General features: G+C 39.8%; 1 protein-coding gene across 1 annotated transcript; it reads right to left on the bottom strand.

Annotated features, from left to right (window-relative positions):
• Positions 1-1,766: 1,766 nt before the first annotated feature.
• On the bottom strand, positions 1,767-17,222 carry LOC112995256 (butyrophilin subfamily 3 member A2-like). Its single transcript, XM_064499596.1, has 13 exons — positions 17,169-17,222; positions 15,674-15,833; positions 13,631-13,981; positions 11,977-12,261; positions 10,437-10,535; positions 9,994-10,020; positions 8,248-8,274; positions 7,024-7,050; positions 6,561-6,587; positions 5,231-5,257; positions 4,192-4,212; positions 3,981-4,007; positions 1,767-3,491 (listed from the first exon to the last, which is right to left on the bottom strand). Exons 2-13 carry the CDS (start codon positions 15,744-15,746, stop codon positions 2,947-2,949), a joined length of 1,536 nt encoding a protein of 511 aa, XP_064355666.1. The 5' UTR covers positions 15,747-15,833; positions 17,169-17,222; the 3' UTR covers positions 1,767-2,946.
• Positions 17,223-21,186: the final 3,964 nt, after the last annotated feature.

The following is a 21,186-nucleotide window of genomic DNA, read 5'->3' as shown; positions in this document are numbered from 1 at the left end:
AAGCAGTGAATGTTACTTTTTTCAACAAAGTAATAGGCCAATAAAATAAAATAACTACATCTGCAGTACAGTCTCAAAACACTACATGATTAACTGACCTAAATATACAGAGGATTTGTTATTAAAATCCCCCTTCCTTAATAATTCTAAGATATCCCTTACCTTATTCCTTCTCATTACAGTAATCTCAAGATATCTCTTGTTAGGAATTAAATACAATTTACCTGGCCAAAAAGACTTTTTTAATATAAATATATATATATGCACATATACATATATATGTATATTTTTTATATATATATATATATTGCTATTCTCATTGTGCATTCTCTCCAGCATGAAAAAGCCTTGTGCTCTTACCTGTCAGAAGATCTCTCCTGGCTATGAGAATTTTGAAAAACGCGGGAAGAAACAAACTGACCAAAGTCATTTATAAGCTCAAGTAGGAGGAGCAATTCTCCACTAATGGGAGAAGAGTAATGAGATAACCTTTCATCAGTGGCTGATGACTAAAAACTGGAAGAAAGACTAGTATGATATGACAGGTAAACATAAGAAAATTCTTTTGGGGGGTAGAAAAAGTTGGGAATATGATGTCATTATGCTAAGGTAAGGAAGCGGAGCAGCTGGAAATCTTAGCTTTTTCTCAAAATAAGGGGGAATTAAAAAGGGGAAGAAGAGATCTATTTATGAATGTTTTTGCATAATAGGTTTCAGATTGTCCAAAAGACAAAAAGGGATTGCTCTCTATATATGTATGGATATTGTTTTAATGTCCAGGATGTACAGGGACACTGAGCTGCTTTAATTTAGATGTCTTCAGTTTAGGTCTCTTCAGTTGAAGTGTCTGCACTGTTGATATTTCCAGCTCAGTTTGTCACCTTAGGTCCTCTTTATGGCCATTACCTTTGCCCACTGCATCCTTCTTTGCCAGTGTGTGCATCCTCTGGTTTATCACTCCCTGAAGCCTGTCCTGTGGGCTGCTGATGACCAATGGATGTGGTACCTTCCTGAATAGGGGACATCCACCAAAAGGCTAGCCCAAGAAAGGAAGGTGCTGACCCTAGGGAGATTAGAGGCTACAGCGTGGTTTTAGTCCACAACACACCATGTCATTACCAGTGTGACAGCAGGATGTAGGCAAATTTTTGCATCATCAGGAATCTCAGACAGCTGATTATGAGAAATTGGCAGCCTGTAGTGCATAGCAAAACCCTTGTAGCCCCACAAGCTCCTTGATCTCAGTGGGCAGCACTGTGGCTTGGAGAAGACTCATGGAAAACAGCAATAGGATGCCCACACCATGCTCAAAAGCCTCATCCCATGGAGGCATTTGAAGGGCAGGTCTTCTATCCACTTCCTACTCAGACGGGTTTAGAAAAGCCTTTGAAAAACCTACCTCCTTTCTCATCCTTCTTCTCCCTTACAATGTGTTTCTTCAGATAGTCAAGTCTTCCCCTGTGCTGGTTTCAGGGTGTTTTTAGTTAGAGAAGGGAAATTCATTGCTTTTTCAAAGCCAGCTGGCAGCACTGCAAGTGAATTAATCATTTAAACTGTATTAGCTTGTGAGATGATGTTCTACTTGCACTCACTATTTCTAATTAATTTGACCATTTTGGCACAAGCAGCTCTGAGTTTCTGTCATGGTGAATGGGTCAGAGACTGAAAGAAATTTTACTCTTCACTCAACCTGCCAAAGATAAATCAAGACAGTCACACAGACAGGTTATAAAATGAAAAGAAAGTGCAGACAGTAGGGGAACAGTTTACATATAATTTATTATAAAGAGTTCGTGTAACATTTCCAGGTTTAATGAGACCTTCAAGTATTTAGTCACATGTTTTCCCTCTTTTTTCATGGTTGCTTTTTAATGCTTAGATTTAACTTAACTCCTTTTGATTCATCAGATGTCTCAAGTGGCTGGAGTTAATATGGAAAAAGTAGCACATGAAACTCAAGGTAAGACAGTGCAGGTTTCTTTTAAAATCAGTTAATATTGTGTGTTATTACTGCCAGGACTGACTGACAGCAACAAGGGCCCAGTTCAAGTTTATGGTGAGGACAGTTCAAAAAACCCCCTAGGTTGAGTCTCCACCCAGGAATTTATATTACACTTTCAGGAGGTCAGAAAACATAATGCATTCTTGACAAATAGCATTTAAATGTAAAGAGTGATACAGGAATCTGTCAGCTTAGACAGGGGAAGTATAACTCCTTTAACTATACCAGTAACAATTGATAGATTTCCTTGGGGAGGCCAGTGCTGGGCTGAAGGGTATTTCCATCAAAAAGTTGTCAGAGTTCCCTAGAGCACGAATGAGTTGAGTAAGAACCACATCAAAGTGTCAAGAGAAAAACAAAAAACCCTCCTGCCCCTTGTCACCTAACCATGTTCCAGTTAAAGAGACAACAGAGAATATATCAAGGTTTCTACAAATGCAGGAGGTTAAATTCTCCTAACAATAATGATTTGAATTGATAAATTGAATAATCAGACTCTTCTACCTTTCCTTTTTTATTTCAAGCTTCCATTTACTTCATATCTATTGTTGTTAGATCATTCAGAAAGAACAATGAAGGAAGTTTTCTATTTGTCCCAGAGTTATTTTCTATACCACATTTTTTTGTAATGGTTGATACATCTCTTGGCCAACTTAGAGTATCCTCCACCCCAATTTAGCCATTATAGAATTTTTCTGCTCTCTTAGTTGAGATTCCAAATATTTATAAAAAAACTTTTGTTTCGAGTTGCACTTTTTTCTATTTTTGAAACACTGCAACTTTCTTTCATTGTTCAACATTTTTCTAGTTTTCCTATTTTATTCCCTGATCCTGCTCCCTTTATTTTATAGTTATTAATGTCTTGGATGTTTTATTCTCTTACTCTTCCCCTCTTCTGGAAAGAGAGCTTTAATTCTACAATCCACTAGATTCAACACTTCCTTTCACAGTTTTTCCAAAACAGAAGGTATTCTGACTGGATGGAGAACAAAAGGTTTGAGTGTACTTTCCCTCTTGGGTACAAAGGGGTAAAACCTTTTTGCAACTTCCTTTCCAAGACTTATAGGGATTGTTACCAGGAGGACCATCTGCACTGCTTCGTAAAATTTGACTTGCCTTTCCTCCAAGTCCAGAAGCACACCAATCACCGAATAATCCAGCAGCTTCTTCTCAATCCTAACATCTGCTTTGCTAGAGACAAGTTCTCCCTGGGATCTGTGCAGAGCCCAGTAGTCCTCCATGGGAAGTATACCTCCCGCGGCATGTTTCCCTTTCTCCTCCACTACCCCCAGCACCCAGTCCTGCTGCTGCGGCACCTCCACCTCCCAGTAGTGTTTCCCGGCTGCAAACCCTCCCTGCCCCACGAGGATGCGGACTGTGGAGGGAGCGCTCAGATCAGCAGATTCAGAGGTGGTGTTGCTCTTGGGGTCCAGCGCTCCAGGCACTTGGAGCTCTAAGGCTTGGCCGTCTGGATTCATGGTAATGGGTACTGGAAGGGGAAAGGAGGACAATCCAATTAGCAAGGTGACTTGGGGACCTCTGTCCACAAGGTGCGAGGGGGTGAAACGTTCCAGGAACTGAGCGGTGCTGCCTTGATTCAGCAGAGACTTTAAACACTCCCCAAAGCAGTGCATCCAATTGCTGATGGGCAAAGAGGCACCTTCCAGCCGTCACAGCCATCTCCTCTCTCAGGGCACAAGTCCAGGTGGCTCTTTCCCCATACGCTCTAGAATAAGTCTCTCTCTTTCCCTTTCCACATGGCTATCCATCTTCTCCAGAATTGCCCCCCCCCCCCCATACTTCTCACGCTTCCCAACACACACATCCTGGCCTCATTTCCTTTAGAGCAAGACAGGTGAGGATACATGCTTTTGACTCCATCTGAGTTGGTACATCTCTAGAAACATGGCACTGTCATTTGAGGGTAACTCGGACAGCTGGCCACACCATTTCCCCACCCTTCTTCCTGTCAGCTTACCTGCATGGCTCTGAGACTCCCAGAAATCTAGAAAAAGAAATGGCCATCAATATTTTATGAATCTATGAGGCAGTGAAATAGCTCTCAAACAAAACTGTTTCAGCCTACTCATGTGCAATTGCCATCACTGTGATTCTGCATCAGTGTTGGCCTTACTCCTCTTAACACACCAATAACTCTAATAATTAGCCAGCATTTTTAAATGACTTACCCAACTCAGCGTTAAGTTGATCTGAAAAGTAAAGATGTTCCAGTCACTGACTCTTGTTTTTTTTCTTTTGTGATTCCATTTTTTTTTAAAAAAAGACAACCCCAAAGCATGGAAAATGACAGAGTTCTGCAATTTTGCCTGCAGACTTTTTTATTCATGACATTTAAATATCTCAGTCTGAAGACCCTGGGCCTTCAGATTTCATAAGCTCTGCATTTATACCATAGCCTTAGGATTATGCTCAACAAACCTTTTGCTAAAGTATCTGGGAGCCAGATTAAGCAGAAGCTAGACAGGATTATTTAAGGGAAGGTCTGATTTTCACAATATTTTAGTGTGCACTCAGGGATGTTCATTCCTGTACTGTGTCTGATCTGGATGCTTGTGTGCCCTATCAGTTCTCATCATAATGCGACTGACTTTCTGCAAGGCAAGACATGTCTGCATCCTTCCTGGAAGAGCTCTCCTGTAGCATGCTGAAAAGTCAAGTTTGTTTTGTAGGCATCCTGAACCATGTTGATGCCAGCTTCATCTTCCTACTGCAAAGTGTTCTGGTGTTTGCATGTATTACTGGAATGTATTCTTTGAAAGGGAGAAGTCTAACAGAGCAGCAAAATAGATAAGCTTCTGCCCAAAAAACTAGTGCTGAGAACCCTTGCTAAAAGAGACCATGGGCTAGATTTTGTGTTTGTGACTTAACCAGAGGAGATTGGAACTGACTGCTCTTGCTTTGTAGGTAAGGCACGAGTCCCAGAAGTCACTGGGCTGTGCTATGTGACTGGAAGGAGTTGCAGCTCATCTCTGCTTTGATAAAAGCTCATTAGATATCAACAATGTCTGTAGCTGTGTTGTAATGTTAGGCATGAAAAACTTGTTGCCAAGACACAAAATGTCAGGAGAGCAAGTCATGTGAGGTATTTCTTGAAGGAAGGAACAGAATCTTATAGGGTTTCAGGGATGGCATAGACAGACCTAAACACTTGCCTTATTGTTTCTAAGGTTGACAAAAATGTAGGATTTATATGAGGTGTTTTCTTACCAAAGCGTTCTCTGAGTATAGACTTTGCTGTAAAAGAATAACATGAATGAGTGAAGTAAAAACACAAGGACAAAATAAGTAAGGTTTGTGAGAATGACAGTGGAATTATTGTCTTGTGGGAACAGTGTGTATAATAATGTGGGAAATTTCTGTCATTAAATTTGTAGGATAAAAGAAGTTACAACCTTTTAACAGGAACACATCAATGTTCTGGTTCTAATTTTTGCCCATATCTGCTAAGAATTTATCAGAATCCTGAGTTTAGAAAATACTAAAGAGTTCTGATTTTGGACATCTCATCACTTACTCAAATGACATGTATGATTTACTTTAGAGATAGGAAAATGTAGACACCAATAATCTCCAAATCTTATGTAGTTTGTCATGGAGAAAAAGGTTAAAAAAAAATCAGTGGCTGTAGAGTAACTTAGTAGTTTTGTTACTTGCATCATTTTTTTCTCAGGTGTTCATTTCTTTGCTCAATATATAACTTCAATGTGAATGTGAATATGAGACAGATGAATAAAATTCTTATAAATTTCAAGGTTCTGAAGAGAAATGGGGAGGAAGGATAACAAGAAGAAAAAAGATTTCAAAATAGCTGTTGAACCTTAATTCATCACTATATGGAAAAAAGGAGTAGAAATAACCCTTACTGTTTTTTTGGAGGGGTGGTCATACTTTTTTTTTCCAGGAGACGGCAAGAGATTTGTGAGGAATATGAGGCAAAGAGAAAAGCTGAGGTTGTTTACTATTGCCACAACTGCAATAACGAGTTAAGTGGTTGAAAAAAACATGAAAGGAGAGCTGACTGGAGATGCCAAGTAGGAAATAAAGATCTCCAACTCTTTGTGCAGGCAAGAAAATCCAGAAGAAAGAGCTAAAGATGAAGTGGGAATGAAGAAAAAGTGAAAAAGTGGTGATTTTCAGTTCATAGTTTCAGTCAATTTATGCCTGAATTGGCATAGGAAGACCTCCAGGAAGTAATGTCTGAAAAGTGGGGAAGGGAAGAATGAGAAAGCTGAGCTATGAGTGCTCATTCTGTGAAACTTGCGGTTGTGTCCAGAGACAGATATGAGGGAGAGAGAAGAGCTAATGCACAGCCTTGAGAGAGATTGGTGGTCCATGATCTAGGCAATAACAGAGACACAACATACTCTGTGCATGAAGGGAGGTAAATATCATTGGCCTCTTTGCATTGTAGTCACCTCTAATCACATTTTTGAGAAGTGATTTAAAATAAAAAAACAAGGTAACTAAAGAGACTGGTTTATTTACACTATGTCAGGACTGCATCCATCTTCTTTTTTTTTATTAAAATGAGATTTACCTGTTTTATTTGTGGTTTTCTCTCTCTCTAAAATGTTCAGCACATGCAAAAATAGAAAACAAATAAGGTTAATGGGGTTGTTATTGGGTATAAAATGGAAATTAAAAGTTACAAACTGGGCTTTTGTACGATATTCCATAAAGCGTCATTGCTAAGCCTGCATCACTTCTGCGAAAAATGCATCATTCCGATATGCTTCCTGTTAGATTGTTTTACAGATAAGCACATAAAAAATTTCTACAATACTTAAGGTCTTCTTTTGAAAAGAGAAAAGTAAATATCTCAGACTATGCCCTAAAGTATTTCACATGAGAATTCTGTTGATTCAGTTTATTCTTGCTTTTAATTTTAAGTACTTGAACACATTGAAGAGTGCCATCAAACCCAGTAGCTAGACAAAAACATCTGGGCATATCAGTAGGATACAGACAAATAAATACAATGGACAACTTAGGTATCTTACCTAACATTGACTTCAGTTGTTCCTTTTCTAGAAAAGATACAGATATCAGTGCATGGTCCGTGACAGACTGGCTTGATGCCTTCAACAGGGTAAGTGGACAAACTGCATAACCATATAGCACATTTATCTGTGGAGTATAGCTATTTTCATTGTCTTGTTAACTCCTTTGAGTTCAGTAAGTGTAAATCCAAAAGAATTTCAACAATGTAATCCATGAATGCATCCCAATATTTTAACTTTATTATAGTTAGATAACTCTTTCAGGTTAAGCAGGGTGAGAACAAGACTTATTTGTATTGCTAGCGGAGGTCTTCCTTCATGTTTACATTACACCTCATTTGACCACATCGATAAGGGGAAATCTGTAGCCCACACATAGGTACCTAGTGCATCTGAGATGCCTTGGAGTATCTCAGCTAGCATGTAGGTACCTCTCTAGTTGGGCTCTGGTTTTCTACTCATGCTCTGTTAGTCCTGGTAGCCCTGCCCTGGTGTCCCAAATAACCAAGGGTGTCTCAAATGACAGTGAAAAGCAACTGAATCCCACCTTAGGTGTATCTGACTGTATCGTGCAGATGCCCACTGACTGTCATGGGAGCCTAGACATTAAAGGCATGACTCATTTCCTTGCATGAGGATATCTGGGATACTCTAGTGTGACTGACAACTCTGCACAGGCTGTCAAATACCATCCAAAAACCTATGAGATATCTGCTTTCTTCCCAGGTGGCAACTTGGAGTTAAGTGGGATGCCCAAGAGCATCACAAAGACTACGGGACACCTGTATACAAGCAAGTGGATTGAGCTGTAGGCATCCAGGCTCCCATTATGGTCAGTAGAGATCCATGAATAAAATGCATACAGTGCAGAAGGCCACTCAGCTGACTAAGGGTAGACTTGAATAGTCTTGAAGAAGTCAGAAGAGTGGTCATCGGGAAAAGATGGTGTTCTAAAAGCTTGATAAGAAAGCTCCATTGAACAGCAAAGATCTGGGCTGAATTATCAAAGATGTCACTGCTGACCCAGGTTGTTTCTCTCATAAGCATTTACAGCCTTCACTGTACTGTGTATGGTTGTCACTTCTTCCTTAATATTGAAAAGGGCTGCTCCTCCTGCAACTAATACCTTGAAAATCAACATGCATTTGAATATTGCTTCCCTGGATCTACATCTTAGATATCTCTGAATATCTTAATATCATTTCAAATGCAAAGGACTTTTACCTTCTTCCATTGCCATCTTCCCTCTTACTGAAAAATGAAGAAAATCAGATCACAATGTTGCTTATTCTTATAAAAGTCCATTGTCCTTCAATAGTGAAAATTATACATGAACTGAAATAGGTGGAGTTAAGACTTCAGTTTACATTAACCTAATAAACATCCTGTGGCTTCTTGTTGGACCTGAGAGTTTACTCTTAAACTAAGACATCTCTCATTGCTAAAAGAGATAGAAAAAAGGAAAAAAAAAAAAAGAGAGAGAGAGAGAGAGCGATAACGTGGAACACCTTGAGATATTCAGTCTTTCCTGGGTAAGTCTTGTTCTAATTGTAGCCTGAGGTTCAGAGATTACAGATAAATACCTTTTGGCTCCATGGATATGTATATCCTTAACTTCCAAGCAGTTTGAGGGAGCAAGGCCAGATGTTCCTCAGGAAACACAATTATTCATGTAATTCATTTGTTAGAATAGTCCTTGGCATGGTTATGACATGAACCAATTGGTACTCTTCCAAACAACAGGCAGATATTGCTTTGAGGCACAACATGAAGCACAAGCTATTGTCCATAATGGATGTGAGCCATACCATGCCAGCATGGACCAGTGAAAAGTGCCAATTGATCCATTTTATTTTCAAGTATAAATATAACTGGGGAGTTCTAAGCAGATGTGTTTAAACAGTAAATGCCTCCTGCTTTTAGAGTCTTATGGCAGGCCTTAAATTGGATACTTGAATTGCTTTTGATTGTTGGGTTAATTCATTTAGTTTTTCCTATTCTGAAGAATCAAAGGAACACATTTGATCCATTAACTAACTCTGGAACAATTACAAAGGAAGCCTGAATATGAATGATATGGTACAGTATGTCAGTCAGCATACGGTAATGACTAGACCTTAATGAGAAAAGGAAACAGACTCTGTTCATAAGGCACAGCTGAAAACACTTATACTGGATCTCATCACTTTGTGCAGTGCAAAAATACAATGAAAAACCATGAAACCCCATGTACCAGTACAAGCTGGGGGCTGACCAGCTGGAGAGCAGCTTTATGGAAAAGAATCTCGGTGTCCAAGTGGAGAATAAGTTGAACACGGGTCAGCAAAGTGCCCTCATCACAAAGAAGGCTAGGGGTATCTTGGTCTGCATTAGGAAGAGCATTGGCAACAGGTCATGGGAGGTGATCTTTCCACTGTACTCAACACTAGTAAGGTCACATCTGGAGTACCGTGTCCAGTTCTGGGCTCCCGAGTACAAGAGAGACATGAAGCTACTGGAGTGAATCCAGCAAAAGACCACAAAGATGATTAAGGGACAGGAGCATCTCTCATATGAGGAGAGTCTGAAAGAGCTGGAAGTGTTCAGCTTCTCAGTGGTGCCCAGTGACAGGACAGGAGCTAAGGAGTACAAATTGAAACACAGGAAGTTCTACCTGAATCTAAGAAAATGTCTTTTTTACTGTGAGGGTGGTTGAGCATTGGAATAGGTTGCCCAGAGCGGCTGGGGAGTCTCCGTCCTTGGAGATACTCAAAACCTGACTTGACACTTTCCTGGGCTAGCTGACTCTGCTTGAACAGGTGGGTTGGACCAGATGATCTCCAGAGGTCCCATCTAAATTCAAGTCTTCTATGATTCTGTGAAATGTCTAGATACAGCTAGGACTGCTAATTAGTTCTTTAATTTAATATAAATAAACTATACACCCAGCATATTTTCATGATATTTACATTCATCCTCTTCATTACTTACTTGATTTTACTGTTTTCTTGTGGTTACCTGTTTTTTTTAAAAAAAGAAAAGAAAAAGAAAACCTTTTGTGCATGTTATTCTAGAGTAATACAGACAGAAATCAGTTCTCTGATTCGTCATATAGGCACTGTTGTCATTGGTAACCCTCTGGAGTTACCTGTATCTCTCTATTTTTTATGGAAATGAGCATACAGATTTATTTTATCTCACAAAACCACTCTTGTCAGACCTAACGCCATCTGAGAAAATGACATGCAATTTGCATTCCCTCTTGCTCAGTGCACATGCTTTCCCACCCCTTTTGTGTTCCATCTTCTGAATTTGCTTATTAAGCAGTCACTGATGATTTTTCTTGTGAGTTTTTGTTACAGTCATGCATTTCAGTATTAACTGTTTTGATATTTCTATATGTTGACTAAAATAACATATGAAGAAATACTTACTTCTCAGCTTACAAAATGTAGAGGAAATAAGGACCATGCTAAGACATAAAATTACCAGGAAGACAACTAGCCATTTGGAAATGGATGGAAAGAAAACATCTGTAAAGATAACCAAAAGAAGTTATATTCTATTAATGCTTAAGGTTTAAATAAAATTATAACTCAAGATGTGGATGGTACATCTGAGGAGCTGGTGAACTTGTGTTTTATTTGAATTATCCTAGTAATGGTGCTGAAGAAGAGATCTCCCCTGGAGGAACAATGCAAGGACACTCTCTAGGTACCTGATTTGGAAGTATGAATGAGATGTTTGAGATAGGTAGACAGCTTTGCACATTGCATGAGTAGACACGCCATGGAAATAGGAGCAATATTGGTTCCCAGCTCCTTTCAAGGGATTATTGATGCATTTCATGCTAAACTGGCCTTTAAGTAGGGAACGGAATGAAGGAGGAAACCATCACTATTAGGTGAAAGAGGCATGCTCACTCTTGCTCTGAGTCAATTCATCCTGCAGAGTAAGGTGCATAGTGGAGTCTCCATCCTTGGAGGTATTCAAAATCTGACTGGACATGGTCCTGGGCAACCTGCTATAGCTGAATCTGCTTGAACAGGGAGATTGAACCAGATGATTTCCAGAGGCCCCATCCAACCCCAGATATTCTGTGACTGTGATAAATGCGGAAGAATAAGATTTAAAATATTCCCTATGTTTAGTGTTTCCTGTTGTCTCATTCTAGGTACCTCCACATTCAATGTCCTGGGTTTTCTTGATGCGAGCCTGAAGGGAACTTGCCTCGCACACTGCTTCAAGAGCCTTACACCACATTCTGCTTTCCGTTCCAGACTTAGATATTAGCTTTGTGATGGTGAAGTTACTTTTTGGGGTCCGGTCCTATGAGGCTTGCTTGAGACTATATTGCACTATTACCTGATACTTGTCTATGTACCCGGCAAACAGAAGTGTGTAAATGCTACAGAGTGCAGTGAAGCATGGTATTACCTGCCCCATAATGATTACACAGTAATGCACATAATAAAAACATCAAAGGTAAAAACATAGACTAAAAATGTTTGTAAGAAGTTGAAATTATCAGTTTAACTATCATGAACATAATTATTTTTCTCAACTCTGTGAAACACACCAATTCAGTTATTAAATGGCCTGGTCACATATTTCTCGGTATTGAAGCTTTTAGAGTGCTCAACTATCATGGAGGAACCATCATTTCTGTATGTGGATACAGTTGTATTTTTAATACGTTTTAATTCAGCACCAAGAAGTTGACTGTACTGAATTTGGAAAAAAGAAAAACAGAAAATGTTAATATCTGGCCCCTTTTCAGATGGGAACCTGATTCACGAAGTTCTGTTGAAGGCTGTGCAGTAGACTAGAGAAAAAGGTGGAAGACAACTGCAGCTCACATGAAATTTTCTCCAACACTACACACTGATTTTGGGGATACATCTTCAGGACCTCTCATGACATAAAAATGGAAGCCTTTTCATTTAGCAGGCAGTCTATCTGAAGCTCACCCACCTGAAATCAGGACTCGGGACTCACTCGTTGTGTTTAGCAGATTGTTGACTATCATGCAAGAGACTTCCATGTCAGATCCTTGTTCCAGGTTCATGGAAGTTGCAACACTGTATAGGCCTGCAGGCATCATCATTATCTTTGTGGTTGATAGCTCCTTCCGGATCTGTCCTCGACCATCCAACCAAATCACCTGCGGTTCAGGAAACCACCCTTCTGTGTGGCAAGTGAGGCTGATGCCCTGCTTCACATGACTTCTCAGGAAAATGGAAGGCACACCACCTCTAGCTAAGGAAAAAACATACACATTTTCCATTTTAAGCAGTACTGAGTGTGGAAAATTGTCCAATTTTTAAAGGAAGTGCTTTAATTTAACTTTTTTTTAATTTGCATGAAATTACATAGAAAGACTTTTCTGAACTTAAACTATGGCAGAGACTTGGGCCCTGAAGTTGCTTTCTTCACGGTCAGCAGTTCTTCATGGTCAGAATCTGTCAAACTGAGAATAAGGGAAGACTTAATAGAGAGTACAACAGATCATGCTAACTGGAGACTGCAGTTCTGGAGGGAGATTGCCCGTGGAATTTTTTTAAGGAAAAAAAATCCTTAAAATTATGAGTATTAGTGGATTGCAGGAAGTCTATGGACAAATAATGCAATCTGTCCATCAAACAGAAAATATTAGTGTCAGGCTTGTTATTTCAAATACAGTTACTACTGGCATGGTACAGATGAGGTCTACTGAGGTCTACAGCTCATTTTCTTGATATCAGAAGTTGTTCCCTAATGCTCAGAGAAGAGAGACTTTGAAAAACCTTACATTCAGAGTGAGAGATGTATCTTCTCTGGCTTGAAGATGGTTCATCTTCCTTTTTTGTTCACTGAGATCTTATGTAATGATTGTCTAGAATGCTAGGGAAATGAACTCCATACTTGAGAAGGTCTTGTCTAATCTTATGGCCTAAAAGGACTGAAAGCCACACCCACCACACTTATCTAGGAGAAATTTATTCTTCTGTAGCAGGGAAAGCAAGAAGAAATATTTGTTCCCTTCCAAGTCAACCGCATTAACTTAAGCTACCAGATGAGTATTTATTAATGCACTGAAATGGAAATTGGAGCAGTGAAGGTCTATGGAATGTCTTGTTTTCCTGCCATGGGCATGCAGCAATATAAGCAGTAGGGTACTGGTATGGGACCAACTGGACTCAATGGGTGTGTGTACCATTGACTATGCTGACCGTATGGAAAGCCTACACAACTGGTTTAGTCATGGGTGATTACACAGAGCAAGCCTAAATTTAACTTTACGTTAATCAGTTGAATAATTGTAGACTTCCCTGAATTTGCTGACTAGGATTCCATTGAGTATAAAGGGAAATTAAATTCACAGCTCACATGCAGATGCATGTATTCAGGTACCTAAATGCAGGTATCTCAAACTGGAGCTAAATCTTACCTCAGGTATCTGATACAGCCATTACTTAAGAGAAAACTTTCTTGAGTCAAACATATCCCTCATGTTCTTTGCATAAAGACAGGTTATCAATCAAATTATATTAAAATTAAATCATATCATGATTCCCTCAGTCAATAATTGATATGTATGTTTCTGTTCAGTTCTTTACATACATTAAGAGAGAGAATAGCCACTGACCTGCCACTTCCAGTTCAATGAGCACATCATGGTACTGGTTGTCAAAAGAGACCACACAAGTATACGATCCTTTGTCAGAGTTCTTGACATTCCTCAAGTGCAGAGACATGTTTCCAGCTCTAAATTCACTGTGGAAAAATTCTGTTCTGCCTCGATATCTCTCATCTTGTATCTCTTTTTTGCTTTTTCCATCATATCTGCTCACAGTTATTTTTTCCAATTGTTCATTAAATATCCACTGGACAGAAAACATCTCAGGAATATGCTCTGCTGCCACATGGCAAGGCAGCACAACCCCTTCTCCAATGATTCCAGTGACTGAAGTATAAGGAAGAGAGCTTACAAACTGACCTGTGTGGAGATATAATTGCAAATTCTACCTATTGCAGTTGTTTATGTTTGTGCATTTTGCATTTTATGTGGCCCTAATTCAGGCAACTAATAGAACAAATACCCATATGAAGAGGAGAGGAACCCAAAAGAAAAATAAAAAATAACATGGCAGATTACATAAGCAGCTGAGTAATGTTCAGATAATGTGAGGCTCATGAAATTTATCCTTCAGTACTTTGAACACTAACTGAAACAGGTTCATGGACATTAGTGACTGCTAGTGCAAAAACGTGGAAAATGGGTGAACATTGGGAAGTCTGTAAAAGGTCAAGCACAAGATGCAGGATTTATCAAACAAAAATGGCTAGGTGGGATTTAGTTGTCCAAACAATAGTAGCTAGTGTCATTAGAAACATCTTAGGGTATGCAAGACATCCATATGGTGCTGACAGACAGGCAACTTCAGGGACCAAATAATCACAGCCTTTGTAAAAGGGCCAGTGGCTCTCTGGTCCCATCCTTTTCTTTGAATGGAGAAACCTAGGGTGACTACCCTGAAACTGGATGTCCAAATTTGATACTTCTAAAGCTATATGAGATAAACCTCACCCACAATATATACGTTTGAAAGGGAGAAAAATGGAAAACCAGGACATTTTATAGCAGCAATTCTCATTTCAATGCCAAGGAAGATCCTGGAATGGAAGAAAAGCACCTTAGAAATGACAAAATAATATGTAACATCCAACATGGACTTTCAAAGAAGTCATATCACAGCAACTTGACTTTATTCTATGGCATATTAATAAACTACCATGCAACATCCAAGAAACAGTTCAGACATCTTATCATAAGGATTTCTTATGCTATGTTGTATGACATCTAACCAAGTCTGAAGGATACAAATCTATATCAATCTCTAATCGTATCTGCCAGCTCCATTTGACAAGAAATATCAGATACAGTAAAAAATGGCACTAGATGTCTGTGGATAGGTATCTCAATAATTCACAGAGAGTGGGATTCAGGGCCAGGATAGGGAACTTAAATACAGATGTCCATAAGTAGGTGTTTACATTTCAGCTGACTAAATTCCTACTATAGCTAATGGAGACAGAGTCTGTTCAGTTCACCCTATATTAGAAACCTACCTTCATTCATTAAAAATCTTGTGCCATCTTTGATGCCTTGAGGTACCCTAGACACAGGGCTGGCAGATGTGGAACAGAGTATACAGTGCGTCTATTCTATTTTAAAGCAGCTAGAGGCAAGCAGAAAACCCTACCATATTTAAAATACCAGTAGAAGTTTATGCATGGGCAACTTTGTGGAGGCCTAAAAATAGGCAGCTAAATCTGTGAGCTGAATCCAGCACCTTGGGCACAATTCAGTTGGCTACACCAAGGTGTCTGGTGCTATCTGACTTACCTTGAAGTATCCCATTTGGTCTTCATTTCACCAGAACGTCAAAGTTTCCTACAGGCCCTATCATATCTTCCAGCTTATGCTGATGTCTCAGGAACCTTAACACATCTCAGACTGCACTGCATGCTTATATTTGGTAAGTGTTTTAAGCCTCATATATCATCCAAGTTAAAAAAAAAAAAAAGAAAGAATATGTACTCATTATTTTTTACTTTCATACTTCCGTGAACCTTGGTAGAAACAAGATGTTTTACCAACATATGTTCAAAGTGGAACTATCTTTACCTGTGATCAGACATGGTATGTGTTGAAAAGTCAATACATGAAGAGCTGTCAACCACTGAAATTGGGAACCCATCAATAGCCAGGCTTCCTAACGAACAGCACCAATAGCAGAACTTCCAGGTGAAATTCTTGTAGGACTCCTTTGGTCTCTTCACATGTTCTAGTCAAAATAACAAGTGTAAGTGTAGAAAGAACTCAACATAATAGGGAAAAATGAGAATAAACTTATGGATGATAGGTTTGATACTGTTAAAGGCAAAGAGGATTGCAAAGCATCTTTTCTTTCTACAGCTTCCTACCAAATTTTTCTACATACAGCAAGTGGTGCAGAAGACATATACTTCACCTGCTCTAGTCACCTGTCCATATTTACTTCTGTCTTCCATGAAATTTCCATTACCTTTGCTGGCAATTTTCTCCTTTCAGTGAAGAGTTAAAAATATCTCATCTTCTCTATCAATATTACCAGACTGTTGTTTCTTTTCTTCCTTTCTTAATGAAAAAAACCCTCATGGGTAAATTCCTAGGGACAAGAAATGTTACTGTACTGATCTCCCTGTTGGCTTACATCAGTGATTTAAAGAGAAACTTGTAGCTTAACAAACGTGAAGCCTTCAAACTTCCACCCAAGATCTTGGCTCTCAAAATCACTGTTGAGCTAGTCCTAGAGCATACTGACAGTAAAGGTTTATAACTTGAACCGACCAGTGAGTTGAAATGGCATAACATAACTAAATTAAGGACTGTACTTTCAAAACTATTATTATCAAGGCTTTCTTTCTGTAAAATGTGTTGCTAGTTTTGTTTTTGCCATGCTAATACTTACCAGTGAGCCTATAAAAATGAAATGGTATGAAGTGTAAGCACTTTTTCCCATCTTCTACTGAACAATATTGTTTCAGTTAAAAATCTATGCTGATACAATATTTAAACACAGATTCTTCTATCTCAGGACATGCATTCTATGGAGTTTGGCAGTTACAAAGTAGTTGGAATTTTGCTGGTAGGGATTTAAACTGAAATTTTCCTGATAGTTTTTAACAGGCTCTTAAAAGCTTCTCCTAATAGAATTTCTGTTGGCATACATGTGTTCGAGGATTTAAGTATAATTATGCAGAGAAAATTCTCTTATGCCCGTGACTTCTCACGTTCGTTTAAACATAGAGAACAGTGTATTCACTTTCCTTTCTGAAGATGACTTTTCTGTACTTAAATACTTTTATCAAAAGTATTCCTCAGTCCTCTTTAATAAAAAAAACTCACGATTTCCTCAGCCTTTCTGTTCTTCTTCTTTTTTTTCCCCCCCTCACATCTCCAATTACAGGATAAATTCAAGTGCTCTCAGAGAGGTATTCCCATCTAAAAGTAGCAATAACTCCAGCAGGCAGGTTCATTTCTGTCAGTGCAAACCATTAAGTCCATATGAATTAATTGAAATATCATTATAAATGCAGTGGTTTTTATTTATGGATTTAGCAAAAGTATGATTTCTTACCTGAACAGTAAGAACCGTAAGACTTCTATATGGCGTATAGTTGTAGTGAACCTTTGTCCTTATATCTTTATTGCCACTGAAGTTTGTGACTGTATATTCAGCATCCAATAGGGCTAGAGAGGCTCGAACAATCTGATCAGGGGAAAAAGTACGTGTCAAGATCTATGCTGCAAGACCAAAATAACTGCTTGTTCCCCACTTCATCTCTCCCTCTGTTCCTAGGTAGAAAAATGTAAGGATATTCTTCCTCATCCTTCTGTGCAAAGTGTTTCTCTGTTCAACTAGCATTCAGCCAGCAAACACAAAGATCAGACTTAAAAGCATGTAATGAACAACTTGATAGCATGTTTTTTATCTATCACACACATGAGTGTTCCCCTTTATTTGCAAACCTATCTGGATAGTGATAATATTTTTTCATATTTTTCTTCTTATGTTCTGTTGAATACCAGCAAAAAAATTCACTCAAACTTTCCTCTAAGTTTTATACTTCAGCTTGTCTGACTCTTGGCTGTTCTGTCAGCAAGCATTTAGTGCACTCGGGAAACTGCTGCCTCTCTTTCCCGTATCCTGATTTTACAGAAGTTTCTTAAAAAGAGGATGCCCCAGACCCTCTTTGTTTGCCTTTATAATAGAGTGCTTTGTGTCCTTTGTTCTTTTGTCCAGTTTCCCTTTTTTCAATCATGCCACTACAAAACCTATTGTTGACTGAAAATCTCAGCCAAAATGTCTTTGCTAGATTTGTTCATAGTCCTTTAAACAAAGATGTCATTCTGGAAATAAAGATTATGAAGACACACTCTGTCCATCCCTTCCATCCTACTAACATTTGAGGCCAATTCTGTTCAATTTATCCGAATGTGACGGAACAGTAGAGTTTCTCAAAGCTATCAAGTTTCTTTAAGGTCTGTGAGAACAGTTACTTTGTTGTCTAGAGAAATTCGAGGATTTGCACTGTACTAAGGGAATTAGTCTAAGTGGGTAAGACTACAGTCATAATCTATTCCTCTGTAGTAACTACATAGCTGAAGCTCTTGAGCTTGCTGGAAATGCTGTCTGGGAAAACAAAACAAAACAAAACAAACAAACAAACAACAGAAAGAAAAGACTAGGAACCTCCATTGACACATTTCATAGGAAGATAAGGGGCAAAAGAGTGTCCTCTCATTCAAGGCTGGGTTTTACCCAGTCCAAGAAAAGTAAGACCCATAGAACCAAAGGTAAGTCAAACTATAGCTTGATCAGAGTCAGATTTGGACAGGTTCTCAAGAGGATGTGTCTTAAGAATGACTTTAAAAAATTGTCTTTACTGCAGAATATGCAGTAAATCTCAAAGAAGATTTTTGAAGCAGCACGAGACAGTTTTGCAACCATTGATTTAGGCATTCTTTCCAGAGGCAGAACTGGAGAAAGTACAGAGGCGTTTGCCTGAAAATGATCCTGATGAGTGATGGAGGCCAAAATGAGATCAAGAAAGCAAAATGAAATCAAGACAGCTTATGAAAAAACGTGTGCGTCTGGGAAGGTGGGAAGGGTCAGTTGTGCAAACAAGTGTGTGTGTGTGAAGCACTAGATGAAAGAAAACAGTAATGTGTGTTTTGGGAGGAGGGTGTCCTAAGCATCATAGGAAACATAGGAAGGAGATGACCCTTGTGCATTTGTATAGATGTTTTGTCTTTCCATCTGTCACCGTTCTGCACCTAGCAGTCCTGTTAGAAAGGCTTCTGGGGAAGTCTGCTAAGAGAAGGTTCTTTCTGGAGGAAGGAAGACTTTCTCTTGGTCTAGGAGGATCTGGTTAGAGATCATTTAGGCAAGCTTGACATCCACAGGTCCATGGGCCCTGGTGTGATGCACCTATGAGTGCTGAGGGAGCTGGAAGACATCATTGCTAGGGCACTCTCAGTCATCTTTGAAAGGACATGGAGAACAGGAGAGGTGTCTGAGGACCAGAAGAAAGCTAATATCACTCCAGTCTTCAAGAAGGGCAAGAAGGAGGACCCAGGGAACTACAGGCCAGTCAGCCTCACCTCCATCTCTGGAATGGTGATGGAGCAGCTCATTCTGGATGTCATCTCTAAGCATGTGGAGGAAAAGGTGATCAGGAGTAGTCAGCATGGATTTACCAAGGGCATATCATTCTTATCCAGTCTGATAGCCTTCTATGATGGGATGACTAGCTGGATAGATGAGGGGAGAGCAGTGGATGTTGTCTAACTTGACTTCAGGAAGGCTTTTGAGACTGTCTCCCACAACATCCTCATAGGCAAGCTCAGGAAGTGTGGGATAGATGAGTGGCCAGTGAGGTGGATGGAGAACTGGCTGAATGGCAGAGCTCAGAGGGTTGTGCTCAGTGGCATGTAGTTAGAGGCCTGTAGCTAGCAGTGTCCCCCGGGGGTCAATACTGGGTCATCAATGACCTGGATGAAGGGACAGAGTGGTCCCTCAGCAAGTTTGCTGATGATACAAAGCTGAGAGGAGTGGGTGATCGCCCCGATGGCTGTGCTGCCATTCAGAGTGACCTTGACAGACTGGAGAGATGGGCAGAGTGGAACCTCCTGAAGTTCAACAAAGGCAAGTGCAGAGTCCTGCAGGAGGAATAACTCCATGCACCAGGACAGGATGGGGGCTGACCTGCTGGAAAGCAGCTCTGCAGAGAAGGACCTGGGAGTCCTGATGGACAAGAAGTTGACCATGAGCCAGCAATGTGCCCTTGTGGCCAAGAAGGCCAATGGTCTCCTGGGTTGCATTAGGAAGAGTGTTGCCAGCAGGTCGAGGGAGGGCATCCTCCCCCTCTACTCAGCCCTGGTGAGGCCATATCTGGAGTACTGTGTCCGGTTCTGGACTTCCCAATACAAGAGAGACATGGAGCTACTGGAGCAAGTCCAGCAGAGGACTACTAAGATGATGAAGGGACTGGAGCATCTCTCCTAAGAGGAAAGGCTGAGGGAGGTGGGACTGTTCAGCCTGAAGAAGAGAAGACTGAGAGGGGATCTTATCAATGTGTGTAAGTATCTGGAGGGAGGGTGTAAAGAGGACGGGCCAGATCTTTTCAGTGGTGCCCACAGATAGGACGCGAGGCAACGGGCACAAACTGAAACACAGCAAGTTCTATCTGAATGTGAGGAAAAACTTCTTTACTGTGAAGGTTACTGAGCACTGGCACAGGATACCCAGAGAGTCTCTTTCCTTGGAGATATTCAAAAGCCATGCGGACACAATACTCGGTAATGTGCTCTAGGTGATGCTGCTTGAGCAGGGTGGTTAGACTAGATGATCGCCAGAGGTTCCTTCCAACCTCAACCATTCTGTGATTCTGTGATTCTCCTAGAGGCAAATGGTCTTGAAGCAGCTCAAGGTGTGACAAGTAAGCCAGGCAGGGAAAGCTTTCTTTGTTAATGCCTATATTTTGACTTGCTGGACTTTTCTATCTCTTCAGGACTGAAGAAGCTCGATCAATGCATTTTAAAATCAAAGATCAAAGAGGCTTCATGATGAAGCTGTGGAATTCACCTCATCCATGATGACCCCTTCTAGAAAACGGGCACACAGAAAAGACTTCACTTCCTTAGGGCTGTAGATGGAGGAAGACTTGCCTGAGATCACTGTAGTAGTTAGGGTTGAACTTTTCAACGGGACTCCCCATATCATCAGGGTTTAAATGGTACTGTTGATGCCCAGGAATACAGTCTTCTGCCTGGGAGATTTTTTTTAATGACACAACTTTTAGGCACAACTTCTTCATCCCACTGAATTGTTTCAGCTTTACAGAAATTAAAGCAGGAATATTGTAGGACTGATGAATTTTCCTGATACAGCTGACTCGCATTATGAGTAAGCTGTTATATAAAAGGAAACATGTTGAACAAAAAGCTTTAAGTGATCTTGTTTGTTGATCAGAAAAAAAAAGTATTTCATAATGACATAAAGTGGTAATGTCTGGGCTTTCTGCTAGAATTTGTTTAGTTTAATAATAGAGTTTAAGATGAAGCTGTAGTAGCATAAATACTTCAATATAATA

This window comes from Dromaius novaehollandiae, chromosome 31 (genome assembly GCF_036370855.1).
Source record: "Dromaius novaehollandiae isolate bDroNov1 chromosome 31, bDroNov1.hap1, whole genome shotgun sequence".
Classification (NCBI taxonomy): domain Eukaryota; kingdom Metazoa; phylum Chordata; class Aves; order Casuariiformes; family Dromaiidae; genus Dromaius; species Dromaius novaehollandiae.
Note: the sequence above shows the minus strand (reverse complement) of the source record. Positions and strands in the feature narration are given on the sequence as shown.

Bases quoted from the DNA above. Each gene is read 5' to 3' on its own strand.
- LOC112995256 (XM_064499596.1), bottom strand. From the start codon at position 15,746: ATGGGTTCCCAATTTCAGTGGTTGACAGCTCTTCATGTATTGACTTTT. The intron at 10,021-10,436 runs GTAAGTATTTCT...TAAAAAAAACAG, and splicing joins TACATTTTGTAAGCTGAGAA to GTAACCACAAGAAAACAGTA. The intron at 4,008-4,191 runs GTAAGTCATTTA...TTCTTTTTCTAG, and splicing joins TCAACTTAACGCTGAGTTGG to ATTTCTGGGAGTCTCAGAGC.